The sequence below is a fragment of the Charadrius vociferus genome, unplaced genomic scaffold, assembly GCF_000708025.1.
Source record: "Charadrius vociferus isolate BGI_N301 unplaced genomic scaffold, ASM70802v2 scaffold88, whole genome shotgun sequence".
In the NCBI taxonomy this organism is placed as follows: Eukaryota; Metazoa; Chordata; class Aves; order Charadriiformes; family Charadriidae; genus Charadrius; species Charadrius vociferus.
The window spans coordinates 3,988,226-4,007,859 of NW_009649619.1; the positions used below are offsets into that span (position 1 = coordinate 3,988,226).

Sequence of the window (19,634 nt, forward strand, 5' to 3'; positions counted from 1 at the left end):
GTGTACCTACAAAGCATGATTAGAGCTCCTTGTGAACCTCTCCTGACTAAACTAAAGAGAGAGTGCTTTATAGATTTACAGTATAAAGCAAGTTTCTTGAGCTGTGATTGGCACCTAGGTATTTCCATTTTCCCCTATCTGACATCCACGATGCTGGGGACTGCTCTCAGCTGGCAAAACTGCTTAGCAGTTTACGTCCCAGGGACTCTCTAGGCACAATCTCTGTCTCCCAAGCAATTTCTACCATCCCTTAAAATGCAGGGAAGGTACCAGGGTGGGGGAGGTGGGGCAGATGACACACACGCACCAAACATTTCAGTAACAGATCAGCAAGAAGGAATATTAGAATCATGGACAGATTTAGGTTGGAAGAGGTATCACCTGGAGTCCAGCCTCCTACTCAAAGCAGGGCTAACTTCAAAGTTAGGCTGATCAGGACCTCGTCCAGCTGAGTGTTGAAACTCCAGGGATGGATATTCTGCATCCTCTCTGAACTACCTGCTCCAGCAATTCACCCATTTCATGGAGAGAATATTTTCTTCCTGATGAGTAATTGGACCTTCTATGCTGAAACTTGTGACTGTTGCAATGAGTTGTGCCCGTTTGGCTGGTGCTAAAGTATTTCACAGCATCACAGAAAAATCTCGCTCTCAGTACTGTTCTGTGTTGGCTTTGAAATAAACAGTCACATGGTTTCAACTGAACTGAGGGGCCAGGGGTAGAAAAAAAATACCACTCTGTAATGACTATGACAGGAGATGGGAGGGAGCTCTTCAGCATCAGGATGCGGATACTGACTTTTACTATGGTTAAAACAACATAACATAAAATTTGAACAGTGCTTAACCAAAGAGCAACTGTTGTGAGCTTAGCCTGGCCTTTGCTACACTTGTTTCTTGGTGTAATAAAACCCTTTCTTGATCAGTATCTGCATCACTGACAGGGAGTGCTGTTAAGTAAGTGCCATGACATGCATGAAATCTGCACATGACTTCAAACAGACAGCAAATCCATGGAATAACTCAAGGAGACTGAGAAGTCAGTAAAAGGGGTGAGAGTAGCGGGTGTTTTGCCAGGAAGCTAATGTGACTTTGTGGGAGAAGACAAGAAACGCCTGTTTGTAGAAATTCTAGCGCAGGGATGTTGGGCAGATGGAGCAGGGAGGTGCTGCACTCACGGCCAGGGGCTGTGGGGACTCATGGGGGTCCCACCCAGAGGTGGCACCCTCCCTGGCTCCTTCACAGTGCTCCCTGCCTGTCGCCTCCACCAGCAAGAGGGTGAAACCCTGCTAGCTGGCCGGGAGAGGGCACTGCTGCCCTGCTTTTGGGATAATCCGAACCTTTCCACATTTTCTAAGGGAGGGAAAAAAACATTTCAGTCCTGCCCAGCCAAAGGAGTCACAGTGCATCTGGGGAGAGCCCGCTCAGCTGATAAGAGACCCGGCTAGGGTAATTAGAGACCCTGCTTGGGTGATAAGAGACCCGGCTAGGGTAATTAGAGACCCTGCTCAAGTGATTACCTTGCACTCTGTGATGGGAGCCACTGCTGCGCCGCATGGCTTCAAACATCACCAACTCTAATAGTAAAAGCTTCCTTCTTGCTATTTGTATAGAGTGCGCAGCAGAATTAAGATGTTCAGAGGTAAACAGGCTGCATCTGTTTAAAAAAGAAGCCCAGCAAGCAGCAACTAAAATGTCTAGATCAGGAAGGTACAGAGACCATAGCGACCAATTGCTGAAATACCAGAATCAAATGCTTGAAGTGCTACAGTTTAGAAAAAACAGTATTTTTACAATGATTGAGGTGAAAATTGGTCCATTAACAATCGTGTGTAATATGCCTGGCAAAGTCATTTTTATCTGAGGTAAACTGCATAACTGATTTTCCATCATACTTTTTCCAACATATTTTCCATCACGCGCCAAAGGACAGCCTTTTAGATAGCAAAACGTATGTTCATTTTAAAAAGATGGAAAATTTTCATTTCATGAAGACTGTAAGGTTGGTTAGTGGGGAAATTTATTACACAATACAGGTGCTCTGTACAGCCAGTAAGAATTAGCTGCTTTGCATAACAAGAATTCCCATAAGAAACATAATGAGCATAACCAAGTATGCTGGAAACAAAAGAGTGTACTTAAGGAAGAAGACTAGAAACTGCATAAAAAATGAAACAGTAAACTGTTTTTGTCTTATTCTTCCTAAAAATAATAATTTGAAATCTGAGACAAATGTAGAGAAATACATTTACAAAAATCTTTGTACAAATTTAAAAAAGCATACATAGATTTGGAAGCACTAAAATATAACAAAAGAGAGACCAAATGTAACCTTTTGATATACCAATACCAATACCATCTAAAGTCTGCTTAAGTATTCATACATTTCTATCTATTTTCGTTACTCCAAAGCAGCAATCAAAAAATATTAACAGCTGATCTACCACGTTTAGGGCTCAAAACCAAACAGTCTATCACTAGTGTAATGAAACCTTACTGAAATACACTGACCTGGGCAACCAGCCTAGTGTGGATCTGTTCTCCTACAAGCCCCCTTTCCTCGGGTATATTCCTAATCTACAGCTATCTCCCCTTCACATTCCCCAGGCAATCTGGAAGAGCTTATATTAAATGCGTCTTTGTTCCCTCTCACCAAAACCCAGTGGGAATGTTTTATTAACAACTAAAGGAAGTCAGCATTGATTCTTGGTCTGTAGCTAAAGCAGATTTCTCGGTTATTATTGATATTCTTCGTTGTTCCTCAGTAAAGCAGCTCAGTAAGTATTTATAGCTGCTGAGATTCCCCAGAAGAATGCTTTGGTACTCTGTGTTCTGACAGCTCATATAAATGCTTTTACTACCTGTTGCCTCTTTTTTTAAGCATCTTTGAGTTTTTCCTTGGTTCAGTCTCTCCTTCATGTGGACTCTGTGACCTGTCTCAACGAAATAAACAAGAAAAATAGAACAAAACTGTAGATAAAGTTTTTCAAATGCTACAATTCTCTCTTAAACTAAATTAGTTTTGATAAAAGAAGAAAGGTGCTTGCTATATAATTACAACTTCTGCACTTGCTCATTTCAGCTGCCTCTGTTGACGCTGCCAAAACAAAGTTGCATAAAGATAAATGTTCCTTTTTTGAAGCTCTGTTACCTACACACGTATCCCTTGTTGGCTGTGGGAAAGGAGTGTGTGAAAAGGGTTGATGCCATCAGGGAAAGGAGCCATCTCCTGAAGTCAGTCCCAGGCTGAGGTCACTCAGGGGATAAATACTTTTCCCCAAAGGCCTGTGGCTCCTGAGAACCAACTGTTTGCTTTGCCTGTCAACAGGATTTTCTCTGCTCAATATATCAAGCCCCAGCGACCAGCTGGCTGGTTTGATCTGCCCGTAGTAATCAGCTGGCATCTTTCAGGTTTGTAGCCATTTCTTCTCCTCTAGTTAGCACCCCAGCATAAGCCAACTGAAACATCTATCAAGAAAATCATTGTTAGAGCTGCTACCCTCCTCAGCCAAAGACTGGCGCTTGCCTTTGTTCCTGAAATAAAGGTGGAAGTTGAAAGCCTAAATACCACAGACCATATTTTGGTTGCTACATGTCAGCCAAGTTCCATTGGATTCACTTGTCTCTGCTGATTTATGCCGTCTGTGACTCAGGTTTTAAAAACCCTAATTAAAGGAAATTTGGAAACAGTATTTCTCATTTCTCTACCTAAAATCAAAGCTATTTATAAAATTCATAGCAGCACGGACAAGCAAAGTCAGATGATTTTTCCTAAATTTAAAAAAGAATATTGGGAAAAAAAGGTCAAGTACATATGAGAAGTAACTATTAAGGAAGAAGCTCAGCTAGTGTAGGCATTTTATTTTGAGTTTGATTGACATAGCTGCTTATGAAGTAAATTTTGCATTGCTTTTTATAAATAGTTTTGCACATACCATTTTTTTAGCCTCTACTGTACCTGCATAAGCTAGAAGTCAGTCCAGGGGGCTCTTGAACATTTTCGTGAGAATCGTCTTTGTCTGCTGATTCTGGTGACTGAAAGGTCTTTCTTTTTGAGTTTGTTTTTTCCCCTGAATTGCCAAATGCACATGGATTAAAAAAAAAAAAAAAAAAAAGAATCATATATAGTAGAGCTTGTTTGGTTTTGATTAACCTAAAGCAAAAAAATACACTCTAACACTTCCCACATACACGTTATTATTCCAAGGAAGTCATTCCACTTTACATTAGTCTTGCATATTGGTTTTTTACCATTGGTTAGTTCTCACAGAGCAGATCTTGAACTTTCACACTTGCTGAACACTGAAGTAAGTTTCCATAAGGTGAAAATAGTTGAAAGCCCTATCATACATCTTCTTAGCAACTAACTGAAAACGGTTACTACCAGCGAACAAGAAAAGCCAATTCATAATTTTGTATGATTTGGATCAGCACAATCCGATGTTAAGAAGTCACTGGCTTTAGGGCCCTGAGCTAAGCTTCCACACGTGTCCCTGGAGTCATGGTGCCTAGTGGGGCAAACAGCTCTGCACACTTGAGAAACAACCAACCGGGGAGAGAAAGAGACTTCAAAATTGTCCAGGTGAGTGAGCTGCTCTTCCCTTTCAGGCACCCATCTCCCGTTTTAGCATCTTTCAAATGTAATGTCTAATGTTTCATTCTGATAGTGACAGAAGGGTTGCATGGCTCAGAGGATGAGACTTTGCACACTCCTGATTCCAAATGTGGATCAGGAGACACAACTGCTATTCTGACAATTTGTCCCTAAGTATCTCTTGAATAATGAACTGGTCTAATTTGTTAAAACTGCAGTAAATTCATATAAATATTTCAAGTTTCCTCATTCAGTAAGATTTTACTTTTGAGCATGTGTGTGGGAAAGGGATTCTTCCATTCTACCAGGAGAATGAAAGCTAGGTGATTCAGCTCTGCTGTCTTCCCAAAAACTTAATGAATGAGGTGAACTGAGTCGTTCTTAAAGAACACAATAAAGACATGAAAAATAATTTTGATTTGAGCAAGGCAAAGCCTTACCTCAGTGGACACAATGTGATCTATTGGCTAAAGGACTGCTCTGGAGTGAGCAATGCTGACACTTATTTGTGGCTGTGCTACTGGTGAGCTGGGTGACCTTGGAAGGTTGCCTTACTTTTCTACATCCCTATTAGGGAAATGAACATGAATGAAAAATCTCGCCTGAAACTCCATTATATTATATTGCAAAATTTGCACTGATATGTGGAATGATGTGGGTTTTTTAAAACAATTCAGGATTGTACAAACCTGCTGGCTTGCTCCTTTTGGAAGGCTTCTTCTTCACAGCCATTGGAACTCGGGCCAGCACAGCCAACTCGCTCGCAAAGTCCTGCTCTGCTTCCTGCACACAAGGATAAACCTGAAGTCAGTTAACACAACACAGCTTGATTCTGGGTTATGTTATTCCACATGTGGCATGACAGAAAAGGCGTATGACATTGCAGAAACACAGGAAACAATATGGCTAGCATCAGGGAAGCGTTTCCTACAAGACAGTGGTGAATCTTAGCACTGATTTCAACTAGGACAGCAAAGGGACCCTTGCAACCTATCTGATGTTTTGCCACGGACTGCTTCAGATCCGTCCGTCATTTAACCCCGATTTACCCGTAGCTGATTCTCCAGGTCAGTTTCTAGGCGATGCAATCCCATCAGCTTCTGTTTCAGAGACTCCAGACGAATTTGCTGCTGCAGTTCAAACTGAGCCAAAACCTTCTTTTGCTGCAGCACCATCCTAGTCAAGAGAAATTTAAAAGTACCGATGTTGTTCAGTTCAAGGTAGAAATACAATCCTGGCAAAGTGTATTTAGAAGATTTTGTAGAGAGAAAGGCTTATTAACAATATCGGCTCATCCAGCTTCTGCTGGGACAAAAAATCTTGCAGTAGATTTTTAGACGGATTTACTTATTTTAATAACCTGCCTTGGCTCCCCATGGGATACAAGCATCTTTTGGAGGTAGGAATTGCAGCAGGATTTTGGGTTGCCTGCCATGCCTGGACTTTGGGAGCTGGAGTTCAGCTCTAATGTTGAAGTCTGCTTTCAAAACCATTGTATGTTTCTAAAGTCAGCTTTACTTTCTGCTTGCCAAAGCTGTTAGAAGATCAGGTATGAGGATAAGGGATCAAGAATTAGGCATTTTATTCAGGGCTCTTCAGTACCAGATTGAGACTGAGCCAGAAACATTGTAATTCAAAACTCGGCAATTGGGAGCACTGACAACAATATTCTTCACTTGTTTTATTTTGCTGGTTAAAGATTCATATTAATATAGTAGAACCTGAATGGCTGCAACTTTGCTGAATCTGTATTTCTTCCGTTCTCTTGCTTGATCTACCTTGAAGCAATGCTGTCAATCACCCATCACATTCCTCAGGGAAGGAGATAACATAAATCGTTTCTGACATCTGCACAAAATGAAGTTGCTATTGTAATGGTCAATGCTTACAGAAGGTTAGCTTTCAAAATTTGGTTTTTGAACTCACACTTAGAACCTCGCACAACAGGCAAAAGGAAATCAATGTTGAGTTTAATAGGAGTTAGGCAAATTAATGGAAATTTTGTTGTTAAGTTATACGGGACTAGGATTTGACCGTAAAAGAAATCATAATGACAATAGGAAAATGGGTTTTATAACTAATGGTTATGAGACCAGCTTAGATATTGAATAGTTAAATTCTTCAACACCGTATTTCTGCTTGCATGAAGGCCAATTTGATTGTATTTTGTTTTAAGACAGTAGAATACATTATGGGAGCAAAAACTGAGACAACAGCTAGAAGTGACTTTTTATGTCAGAATAAATGATAAACTTGATAATGAACAATTAACAGATCTTTTATGAAGCCCTTTATTACATGGATCCATTTCTATACTAATTCAAACAAGGATGAAAAACAGAAAGTGGTCAATGATTTCTTACAATTTAGAAGAAACAGAATGTCTAAAAACAGAATTAACCTCTTTACAATGTCAAAATTGCAGATGCTGTGTTGTTCTGGATAACAAACCAAGAGCAAAGAAATAAAATGATTACAAAAATGTATCGTATGTGTGAAGTCATACAGCTTTTTATGGCAACTTATTCCTTTAGAATCGCAATGCTTTTTGTCTGGACTCTACGTTTCATAAAGTCAGCAATGAGTTAAATATTTATTTTATTTAATTAACATTTGAGGGGTTATACTCCAAAATTTAGTGCAAGTAACCTTGATTGTCCAAGGCATTCACTGAAATCTTCTTGCCATTTTGAGTATTATTTAAGCTTCAAACATTTTCTCCTCATTATGGTATATGTTTACTCAACAGCAAACTAACAAACATTTTTGATGTTCAAAGCAGAAAAGATGGAATGTAATGAATTAGACAGCATTGGTTCCCATCCTACATTTATGTTAAATTTCTTTTAAAATTTGGCATATGCTTTGGCATTGTTTTTCATTCTCTTTTCAAATTATCTAAGTATAATTAGTGAGGATCAAAAAGTTTATTTAATAAGAAAGTAATTCTCTGAGATCAAAGACAAAACACAATTTGGCAACAGATATTTCTTTTCCATCATAGACAAAATATAAAATGCAAAACCAAGACGTTTACTCAGCTAGACATTTATGTAGATCTGTAAACACTCACAACATTTCAATAGAGTCAGCAGCACTGCTGCCTGTTTTTACCTCTGATGGACTGTGGATGATACGTTCAGGAGGCCTTTGGTCTGCTTTTCTTTCAATGCCGATTCATTCTCTTGTTTCTTCTTAAGTCTGTTCCTTTCACCTCTTTCTGCTGAAATAATGTTTTTGTAAAATCTTCTACTCAAAATTACAAACTCTGAGTTGTGGCAACTTTACAATTTATGTTTTTCAACACTACAAATTAATCCCTGTTCTACGTAGTCTATCCAAAGTTACTGCTCCTTAGGGATATCAAGTACTTTTTACACACTCTTCCTCTGCCACTGAGATGGTAATGTCACTGAATTCCTATTCTTACCTACTTCTCCCACTAGGCTAACTGATTAACATGGAATTCAAAGCAGAAACTTTATGAAAAGACCTTGATGCCCTAAGCAAGAACTGTAATACCTGATCGAAAAACGCAATATAAAGAAAACCTCCACTAGGAGGCCACTTAGTCCTGGGAATGCCTAACTTCGCTAGATGTCCCCTCATTTGATGGTGAAGTATCCTGGGTATTTTTGCATATGCTTACACTCTGCGAGGAACTTGGTGTTTATCTGCTGACCAGGCTCCTGACTCTGCCCCCTGAAGTCCTGCTTGGCAGCAAGGCTTGCGACATGTCTGACAGATAGGTTTCCTTGCACCACTGCTTTTAAATAAAACACAGAAGGAGGAAGATGAATGGGTACGCAACAGATTAGGGTACACAACATTCATTTGGGGAGCACCCAACCTCTTCCAAATGCTCCAAGCGGCTGACAGGCACTTCTACCAACAGCACCATCAGGGAGCAGTCATTGAATGTACTCTAGCCTGGGCTGGGCTGGCTGGGCAGGGGGAGGTACTCTCCAACTTTTCTTCCTGTGGCTGTGCCAGACAAGACCATAAATTCAGATTTATTAGGCCAAGGGATGCCCAAAGAAGCAACATCCTCTAGCCTGACATTAAGCACAGTCACTGGGAGAGAGAAGCCCAGCTTATGGTCCTTACTCCCATTTAGCTATCACTGCATGAAGTACTTCAGAAATTTCCTATGTGGTCATTCTAAACCCAGGGCTATCACAGAGTAGGTGGCTCTATTGCCAACACTGTTTTTTCCACCTTGTGTTTTAGAGAGAGAAGTTGTGAAACTATTTTGTGAGGAGGATCACAGTCTCAGCGTGGTAATCATGCTTGGAGATCGCCTAACAGATTAGCCCCTCCTGAAAAGGAAGAAACACGTATGTTCTGCCTCCTGGCTAAGCTTGCATGGAAAGTAGTTGGCTGGCTGGCAGGGCTTAGGGTGTCCTGGCTGTGCCTCACAGCAGAGCTCCAAGCTGTTAAGAATCACAGAGAGAAATTTAAGTGCTTTTGGGGCCAACACAGCAGCTGAAATGAGAAAGGAGTGGGGTTCTGCATCACAAATTTGGACTTAGGTTAAAGAAGGACTTACATGTACTAAAGCATCAAAGTCCCTTATTAGACAGTAGTGCTCTCTCCTGATGTATAAGCACCAACAAAGCTGAAGTAGTTATCTGTTGATACTGAAAATCTCAGCTGGTTTTCAGCACGCAATGTAGGTTTGCAATATTTTTTCACTGTAGCAGTTAATTTGATCTGTGAATTTCAGATGGGTTTCTCTCTGGCCACCCAAATCTAAACCACTCCTGCTTTTATTACCAACATAAATACTCTCCCTCATGCCTGTAGACAGCAGAAGGATTTTCTTTTCCTTCAGTTGAAAAGAAAATGTGCTCCACTTACACATGTAATTTTCTTCCTTGTAGTCCATGGAACACCAATACACTGAAACAATAACATACCTACATAAAATCTAGAAGAAAAAATAATCTACATCAGCAATTACCAGAAAGCTGACTGTGGTTCTAGTGACTGGTACTCTAGGTCTCACAACCTAAGCGGAAGACCAGTTGAGACCAATATCAAAACACTGATGAAGCAGAACATTCAAGTGTGTAATGACACCCATCTCAGCTCAGATCAGAGAAGCATTCTGGAACAGGCTACAGTTTTAATTCCTGCCTAGAGGAACTCAAATCAAAGGGATTTTAGACTCTGTAGTTGGCTGAATCAGGGCCAAAGGAGTGTTCAGAAGGACCTTGTGAGAACTTAAGTAACCAAATTGGCTAGCTGCCAATGTTTAAAATACAGATTGTCAAAAATTCCTGCACAGATTTTGCCTAACCCTAGCACTTCAGCTTCCAATATTAAAGTCTTCAGGGTTCACAACAGAGCAATGCAGAACAGACTGGTTCTGTCTTATAACCAATGAGCACATCTAGCTCCTACTAGGGCTCACAAGTCCCTCCTATCAACTCATCTCTGGATCTCAGCCTTGAGTGGATGCGCCTGTTCCTCTTCAAAAACTCTCTTCTGTGGTTAAAGAATCATTTCTATTTAAAATTGCTAACTCTATTTTTAGAAAAAAAAATCCATTCCATCTGTCTCAAATACTTACCCTATGATGATACTGCCGTTTTGCTAACTTGCTAACTTGATTTAATGCCAACAGCCTTCACCCAGGGGAGGGGAGAATGTTTAGAAAAGAAATCAATAATCACGGTTTGCTTTTGTTCTCCTGTCCTAAAAGAACTGAGCAATTAAAAATAATTCCAGGAGAAACGGCCTGTATTTATGTGAGATCCAGCAGTTCATAAAACTCTTCAGCAGTTTCACAACCTGTAAGAGGGTCACAGCTGACAGCTAAGAAACAATGTGGTAGCTCACACAGTGTTCCAGGATGGGCATACTTGGCTTTTTGGTGTCTCCTCTAATCCATTTCCTCAACTTCAGAGACAACAACATTTCACTGAGCCAAAAAAAGGAATGGATATAAGAATCTACTCCCCAAAGCTGAGGAGAGTGACCTCAGAGGAAGCAGACTGTCTGCCAATGATGTTTATGTTCTCTAACACGGGAGCAGGGATTGCAAACCCAGATCTCCTCCCGTCTAGGGAAAAGATTCAGCTTGTAAGCACCTGTCATATACCTTCTCTCTCTCTCCCTATGAATATTTGATTCATTGAGTCCTTTTTTTGCATATGTTAATATGCAAAACTGAACAGTGTTTATGGTAGATGTTGGCTGTACAACCTCACACTTGTACAACTCTTTGCTTTCTAAATTCTTCTGCCTTGTGTTGAGGTTTAGAGCATAAGAAAATCAACTGCTGGTGGTTGTGACTATGGTGGTATCTCTGATCTTAGCTTGGTGAACCAGAGTTTATGGTTAAACTATAATCTCCAACACTGGGTCATTGTTCTGTGTGTGTCCGTACCAAACTTGGAATAACAGGGTACTGCATCTATGACTGTAATTCAAGTAATTATTTAATAATAGCAGTTCTACCACTTCTCCTTCAAAGATGGAAATGGACTTACACGTTCATTTTGCATTGTTGCTTACTTTAAAAACAGATTTGTGTTATCTTTAAAAGCAATCTTTACAGTGATAAGAAAATTAATTTAACTGTTAAAAAACAATAATTATCTTGTAGTTATAAATATCATACGTACCTTGTAAGGATTTCAGTTGTTGAAGCTTTTTCTCTTCATAGCCTTCTGTGATTTTTGCTAATTGCTGATAGTAGTTTTGCACCAGTCTATTGATATTATTGCTGGTCCCATACACACTTTCTACAGCAGCTTCCACCAGTCTTTCCTGTATTACACAGTACAAGTCACAATTAATTTTCTAAGTCAAAAACTGAAGTATTTTGATCTGTCAAAAACTGAAGACGCAATCTAATTTTGTATGTGCACACAAAATTGTGAATTCTGTGCTTTAAACTTGTGGCAGGCTGGAAAACAGGTATTTCTTTTCATCTATTCATTCTATTAATCTGTTAAAGATTTCAACATGAAAAACTACAGTAAAATCTTTCTAATGTGCCTCACCTCCATCTAAGAAGGGGCTATTCCCCTATGGATTCAATCTCTATAGCCCATTTTACCTGTCAAACAGACTGCCAGCAAAGTAAATCAATATGTGTGTAGCTTTACTACAACTTTGCACTATACAGAAAATCCAAATATTTACTTTGGAACAATTTTATTAGCCTATGAAGCAGGTTTTATCTCTATTTATTTATCTATGAATTAATATTAAGTTGTTAATATACAAATACTAGTAATTAACCATAAAACCTTCATCAGAAGATAACCATCTTCATTTCTTCCTCATTTTTATTATTCTCTGTCATCAAGAACTGTCAGGTTTTTTGTTTGTTCCAGGGTTTGGCTTAATAAAACCTGTCTTGGCTGCTGTAGCAAATCACTCGAAAATACTGTACTTCTACATAAGTGTTAATTTGTAAATACTTTGCAAGGTATTTTCAGTTTTAACACAGGTTGTAATGGTCTCCTGCTGATACTTCTAGGCTTAGGGTAATGCATAAATAAAACTGCCTTCCATTTTAGCAAAGTAGCACTGATCCTATTTGGACATTTGAACAGTTCCATACCCTGAAGTCCTCTCCATCATCTGAACTCTTTTTTCCAGCTTCCCGTCGGGCATGCTGCACCAGTGTCCTCCCAATCACTTGCTCCATGTGCTGCTGAAGAAACTGAAGAGCTTCTTGGATTTCTGTGACTAGCTGCTGGTGAAATTCTAAATGGGTTTGATGCGTTTCTTCCTCGAGCTTCTCCTCCTCTTCCAGAATGTGGGACTCCTGGTAATCAGACAAAAAGATAGCACTGCCAGTTAAATACGTTGACAAACTTAGTCAGCTTCACTTTAAAAGTGTTATTTAACACATCTGTCTTTGCAACACAACTATTGCTTCCATCATAATACGTACAAAAATTCTAGTTGACAGAGTCCCTTAGGAGGCAGTCCTGAAGGGCAAAGGGGTCCAAGAAAGCTGGACATACTTCAGGAAGGAAACATTAAAGGTGCAGGAGCAGGCTGTGCCTATGTGCCAAAAGACAAGCTGGTGGGGAAGATCGGCCTGGCTGAACAGAGCGCTTTGCTCAGTGCTCTCTTCTTCTTTTATAAGAAACATGAAATTAGAAACAAATGAAAAAAATTTCCATTTTCACATCTTTTATGCCAGTTTTTAAACCTATCATATTCCAGAAGACCTCTCTTTTTTAGGCTGAAGAGTTCCTGTCTCTTGAGGTCTTTGGACCATACTTGCCACCATTTTCTATGCTTCTTTTTAAATTCACTTGCCCTCCAAACTCTCTTTAGCACTCAACAGTATACATTTGCCAGACAGACCTGTTCTGTCTTCCTTACATGTATTAGTGTTCCACAGACTGCCTTCTATTGAGTTGCTGATGTCCCTCTTATATTAATATTCTTACTTAAGGCTAAATAACATTAAGTTATTCCAGGGGATTCGACAGCACACATTTGATTCTATCTCGGAAATAAGAAATGCAAGTAGAAAGAGAATCTGCTCTGCCCCCATTCATCTGTGGAAAACAATGATGTCCCTATTAATGCTGGGTTGTTCTGACATGTCTTTATTTGTAGCTCAGACATATGTTTTTGATGGGTTTTTTTAGATAGTTGGAATGTCATTAAATATTTTTTCTTTTTTTTTTAAGAGACCCAATGTCTAGTACCAAAACTAGAATACTTTAGTGTTGTTTTACATTTTATATGAAAGCAACAGGTAGACATTGCACTGTACACCAGTTTAAAATTGGCACAAGCTGAAATTAAATTTAGTTCAAACAACACAGTATGTCTACAAATATGTTTGAGTGTCTGTAAATTAACCTTTTCCTTAACTCCTTATACATTGGTTCTAGTTTTGGAGGTTGTTCATAACATTTTTTTCTCTCTGACTTTTCAGAATTCCACACCTAGGCCCTACTTCTTTGGCAGCAAGAATCTTATATGTGCAGTTTTAGGCACTTTCTTGTGAGACGGGTTTTAGCTGGCCTCGGAAAGAGGCTGTAATGGAGAGAGGGCAAAGGAACAGTAATACGTGGAGACATTTCATTTTTGTTAGGGAACACAGTGATTGCATGAATTAACATCCCTGTGGGAGTTAAGTAAGAGGGATTACTGGAAAGCACATAACAAGAGGAATGCATTCACATGCATTTGTATTTTATTATTTTATATTTTATTTCTTCTGAAGGTTAATGAGATTTTGAGATTTTCACACCTAACAGGAACTACTTCAATAGACATATCAAATGTGAAAAAGGCAGCAGACAGAATTTCCTTCCTCCTCTTCCAAGTGGAGAATTAGGGTTTGTATTATGCAAATCAGAATTAGAGGGATGCACAATATGATCTCTCAGCTAATTACAAAGAAACAGCATGGAGCAGAGCTGCAAAGTGTTGGATGGGTTCAACCCATATGAGCAGCAGCAGCAGTGTGTTGGGAAGGGACTATCACTGACACCCACTAGGAGGGTCCTCTGAGGTTGAAATCTGAAATTTGCTGTTGTTCTAGGTAAATATCCAATGCAGATAAGTAAAGAACCAACAACACTTAATGGATTAACCCTAAAAAACACAGTCACAAACAGATTTCAAAGCAACCTGTGGGAATATCAAGTCTAAAAACCCCTTAAACTTTCTCCCATCTCCTTGACCTACAGGAGCCAGATTATTTAGAAGGATGCCAGGGGAGTGGATGCTGAGCATCTCACAGACAGAGAAGGAAGAAAAAAAGAATGAAAAATGATGACAGTATGAAAGAACTTGGTCTGGTGGAGGGAAGAATTTCTTCCGATGCTCAAGTAAGAACTTTTTAAGTCCCTACTATGATCCCTAGCAGAATTAGTAGGAATTTATCTTACCCTGAAGCAGTAACTTGTGTAGAAGCCCTTTATACATGCTGGCATGCCTTCTTTCATTAGTATTTTCATATAAAATAAATAGCTAAATAAACTTACTATGTTAACACATATTACAGATAGCTAGCCAGTAGATAAAGTATTAAGGAATTTAAAATGGCTGCTCAAACTAAAACAGGCACACTCAGGGACCTCTTCTAGGTGTACTTTTGACAGAGAACCTTTCTATTTGGAACTTGAACATTTCTGTTTGTTGAGATCTTTGATGGCCAACTCTCATGCCAGTCATCATAGCATGTGAGACCTCTGGAGAAAACCCACCCAGATACTGTACCTACCACTGCCTTCTGCAACTGCCACTGGTCCTCATCTTGGCAAGGGGAGGATCCCTTCTGCAGGGTATGTTGCACTCTCAGTTCCTGAAGTAAACTCTTCTTTCTGGACATTCTCATGCGGGCCAGGGCTGCCATTCCAACTCTTCGGAGGGTTAACCTTCTGAGTACCGAACACAGCAGAAGTCGGTGTTTTTGCAATATAAAGTTAACAGACCTGTAGAGAGGATCATTAAAAATCAATCAGATAAGTTGTTTTCTCATTTGGCACACCTGTGTTCAGCAACTGTATTCACTCTGCAATGTCTTCTCGTGCAAAGAACGCCTGGGAGAGCTGCTCAGGTGTAAAGAATGATATTGCTGTGATACACTTCTAGTTCTGTCACACTGAAGTTAAAATAAAATAGGAAGAAAAAGAGATAAATAATCATCTATAATTACATGATAAAACTTTTTTAATAGGAGACTTGAAATAAGATGAACAGAGAATGTAATCAGAACTACAGGAAATTTATTTCAAGAAAATGCAGGACAGCATATCCTGGATTACCAAGGAGGCGCACTCTGAAGAGACATTGAAGAAGCTAGTGTTAGCTGGCAGGGTAGACATGGCTGAAGCAAGTTTGTGGTAAGTTTTAAACAGGAGAGCAAGTTTTGAAGTTGATTCTGGACCAGGTGAGTGAAATCTGTGTGCACGCTTGGGATGACATTGTTTGTGCCTTTATCTAACTTGTGCGTATGTGTAAGGCACCATGAGCTCTCTAGATACCTGATGCTGGGAAACATTGAAGCCAGAGAATGTGAAAACTTAAGGTTGAACTGAAAAGTAGAGCCAAAATAAAGGAGTGCAATTCCAAATAAACGAGTCTTCAAATGCTTTGATATTTGGTAATGTGAAGACCACAGTGAATTAAGTCATTTGATATCTTAATCAAAACAAAGCAGGTAACACAGAATTGTGGGGTTTTGAGACATATCTCTATCAAAGGGATGTTCAGCTGTACAAAGATGAGATAAAACGAAAAGTTTTCTTGGTGAATACAGACAGAGAATGCAAGAGAGCAGTCATTATCATGCAAAGCAATGGTCAGTGGTATTCTAATAGCAGAAAGCAAAGGTACAGCTCAACGGTGCTGGACCGAACATTTTATCTTTAAGAGTACCCAACTCCAACGTGACATACAAAGTGCAAAGAGAGGCTGGTTCAAGATTAGAAATCACTCACAAACATAAGAATAGATACACAGAAAGCACACCACTTGACAAATCACAGAAGACTATTTTTTCTATTTACCAGGAGTCATAGTACCTCTGTGTTTTTTAATTTGTTTTTGATACTCAGACAAAAAACTAGAGTAACTGCCTCTCTGTCTGAAGGTGCTCATAACCCCTCAACACTGCTTTCCACAATGTAACGTACACAAGTTTTTATCTGTGCATGCAGCAGTGCATTTGTACCTCACCCCTTACCGATAAAACCAAACTTACTCATCACTGAGGCATCCTAATCTGCTTACGACACCTTGAATTATCTTCTCTTGTTTTTCAGACAGGTGCTTTTGCATCACAGCAGATAGAGCATATTCCTTTATCCATAGCTAAAAGCAGGGGAAAAAAAATACAGTCGTAACATACTCTGTTTTCAGTCATTCTAGTCACCACACTACAAAACAGGGGTTTATTTGATGTTATTTTGCTAAAAAAAATCATCCCCCGCTTTCAAGAAACAAACTTATGCTGAATTAAAATTATTCTACTTAGGAATACTTTTTTCTCAACCATCAAAGCTCACTGAAAAGAAAGGGAGGCTTTGCACTGTTTTGGATCAGCCCTGAGCTATGTCTCCTACAGATTTTCCAGTTTCAGCAAGAGAGGAGCAAAAGAAAAAGAACAATACGGCACAAAATATTGCATTGATGCTTATCAGCAGGTTGCAGTGGGCTTTTCGTTTGGGTTTTTTTTCACTACTAGAGAATGTAGTTTTTATTTTCACTGAACAAAATGAAGATATCCTCTTCCATCACACTTTTGTGTATCGTACACAGTGCTAACAGTTAGAAATGGCGATTGTGTGATTAGGTTTATGAACTGCAAGTTTACAGCTCCTTCAGGGTGATATTTAGATCAAAGAATTTAATCTTTAAATGTTTTGATGGATTTTCCATTAGACTGTAAACTTTTGGAGATATAGACTTAAGATTTTGTTTACTGTATTGCCAGAAATTAATGAATAACAAGCCGTAAGATGAAATGGTTGTAAGGCCCAAACTCTATTACCATGAGATGAAGCGTATATTTTAGGCTACACTGGCAGTTGGATGAATGCAGGTTGCCTGCAGATATATGCAGAGCCCTAAATTAAATATAATACTCAGGCTCTCTGACAGCTTCACTTCACATTTTAGCCTCATTCAGAAAATGAGGGACTAAATTTTGTATTACTGCAGACAGCAAGGTTTCACTAGATCAATATGCCTAGCAAAGAGTCAGATACGTAATTGCCCAATTGTTAGCGTTAGGAACTAGGAGTGGTACTGGATTTGATAGTCTTTTCCTTGGGAAGCAGTGATCTCTGCAGGAGAGAGGCGTTATCTGTGAGCACTGAATGAACTCCCTCGGGAAGTGCAGAACACCAGACACCACATCATCTTTGGCTTTAAAATAGAAATGTACTTCTTTCTCGGATAGCACCTTCTCTGTAGTATATACACAGCAACGCATATAACTGACCCCTCTCCATGCAGAAAACCTTACCAAAATACTCCTGAGCAGGATGCCTGGGAAGGATGGGCAGGCAGTCAACAACAGGGCCAGGGAGCCCACCGGGCTGCTCTCAGAAAGAGCCACAAGATGTACCTGTGTAGCCAGACCTCAACTGATTTGAGTCTAGGCAATTCTTAAAATCACAAAGCACAGCTGAGCACACTGCCTTCTCTGATTGCACGCTTCAAGTGTCCAACTAAGGTCTATCAGGTCTCCAGGTATCATCATGACAGATGGCAAATACTTGCTTGAAGTGATAACTGTATCAGTATTTCTCTTTAGCAGCTCTGTGCATGTGTCTTCCCAGTGTTTCACGCCTCTCTGCATATGCCTAGTAGATCCACCACATTGTGTATTTCAATGTCTCTTTCAGCAGTTAAAAGAAGGGCTGAAAATGACCTTTTACTTTCTAGAAGTATTTTCATTTTCAACGAAAGCCTGCCTGTGGCTCAGACGTGGCTTCCCATCATTTTTGGAGACCTGGTCATTTACTGAGAAGGTGCTCGTGAAGGGCCTGTCTGCACACTTACTGTCAAACAGCATGTGGATTAAATCTGATGTAGATCACCAAGATATAAAAGACAGAAGACATTTTCTGAATTACAACTGGAATGGTGAATGATATAATATTGCAGCCAAGAACCCAAAATTTAGCACATCTGCTGCTATCGGTATATTCTATCCAAAGAGGCGCTCAGAATGATAACAAAACAGGAATTGTAGTTGTTGTTTACTTCTGTTTGTGAAGAAGTAGCCGAGTTCTGTAGTGGTGAACACCAGTTGTCTTTGAAAGGAAAAGAATAAGTCACCTTTTCCATTGTGAGTGCATTTAAGGTAAGCTGTATGTAAAATTTATAACGTCTCTTCACCCTCCTGAGACTAATGGAAAGCTCAGAAACAGAGCAGAAAATCCCCCCGCACACAGTTATTAAACTGAACAGTAGCAGTACCTCAGCCACATACGTAGTAAGAGAACAAAGAGGAAAGGGGGGGATTGTTACACATTTAAAATGGGATGATAAATAAGGAAGATTGAGATTTGGACCAAATACCACTACATTCCTGTTCTTGGGCATGGCTCAGAGATGGGTCAGTACAGAATGGAGAAAATGACGCTGCTGCACAGACTCAGCAGCTGTAAGAGCTTGTGCTCTCCGAATCCTGCATTTAACCAGTAAAATAAGTGACAAAAGCATCATAAATGGGGGAATAAAGCTCTGAGAAATGTCTGGCTCCTTGAAAAGAAGAGTCATTCCAATCACTATGAAACCATGAGTATAAAATTAAGAGAAAGCAATAAAATGCGCACCATGTCAAAACTGATAAGCAGATGCTGGTTCAGCTTTCTGAGTGTCAAGAAACAATGTGGGAATGGACAGAAATCTCCTCACCCCGTTTCTTTCTCTGTAAGCTTCTCAGTGTTTTGCTTCCTGGCAACAAGTCCATTAAAAGACCTTCTGAAGCACTACTAACATTAAGTACTACTCTGGCAATAGAGGTGAGGAATTTGCCTTTGGTAGGTAATGAAACCCATAAAATATTTTTGAGTTAGACCTCAGATAAAACAGCACATTAGACCCAAGTAAGCTCACTCTTCTTCTGCAGCTCTCAGTTTGACGTTTTTAGCATAGATTCTCAGGAAATTGAAGGAAAGCAATTTCTCCCTAACAGCCTGTAGATGGGGTGTGATGCACATTGAATGCCAAGCAAGTACCTCAGCCTGGTGCAGGAGTCTGCTCCCGGTAACCGCTGCCCAGGCAGGAGAGCCCAGCTGCAGAAATCATGAAGTAGGGGCTGCGTGGGGAAAGTGGGAAAATCCTTAAAATTTGTTTTCATTACTCATTTATTCTAATTTGCCTCGCTCACATCCTCATGCATATAAGGCAGAAGTTAAACATGAAACGGGTTTTTCTTTTCAATTGTAAAAGAGATTCTGTTCCCCCAAAGCACATCATATTCCAGATATGTATAAATGCTAGGAAAGAGAATCTCAAAAAAAGTGCAGTTCAAGTAAATGGGAAAAATGTCTTTTTGAGCCACCTTGAAAAGCACACATAAATACCTTGGT

The 19,634-nt window shown here is 39.6% G+C and overlaps 1 protein-coding gene across 1 annotated transcript in view; it reads right to left on the reverse strand.

Moving 5' to 3' along the window:
• Window positions 1-2,856: 2,856 nt before the first annotated feature.
• Window positions 2,857-19,634, reverse strand: part of EVC (Ellis van Creveld syndrome) — a 54,804-nt gene continuing 38,026 nt past the window's right edge. Inside the window, exons 13-21 of the mRNA XM_009890555.1 lie at window positions 16,292-16,401; window positions 14,810-15,020; window positions 12,173-12,379; window positions 11,226-11,370; window positions 7,708-7,816; window positions 5,643-5,769; window positions 5,283-5,376; window positions 3,953-4,069; window positions 2,857-2,936 (exon numbers count right to left, since the gene is read on the reverse strand). Coding sequence (XP_009888857.1) covers window positions 2,857-2,936; window positions 3,953-4,069; window positions 5,283-5,376; window positions 5,643-5,769; window positions 7,708-7,816; window positions 11,226-11,370; window positions 12,173-12,379; window positions 14,810-15,020; window positions 16,292-16,401 — 1,200 coding nt within the window. The remainder of the gene's footprint in view (window positions 2,937-3,952; window positions 4,070-5,282; window positions 5,377-5,642; window positions 5,770-7,707; window positions 7,817-11,225; window positions 11,371-12,172; window positions 12,380-14,809; window positions 15,021-16,291; window positions 16,402-19,634) is intronic.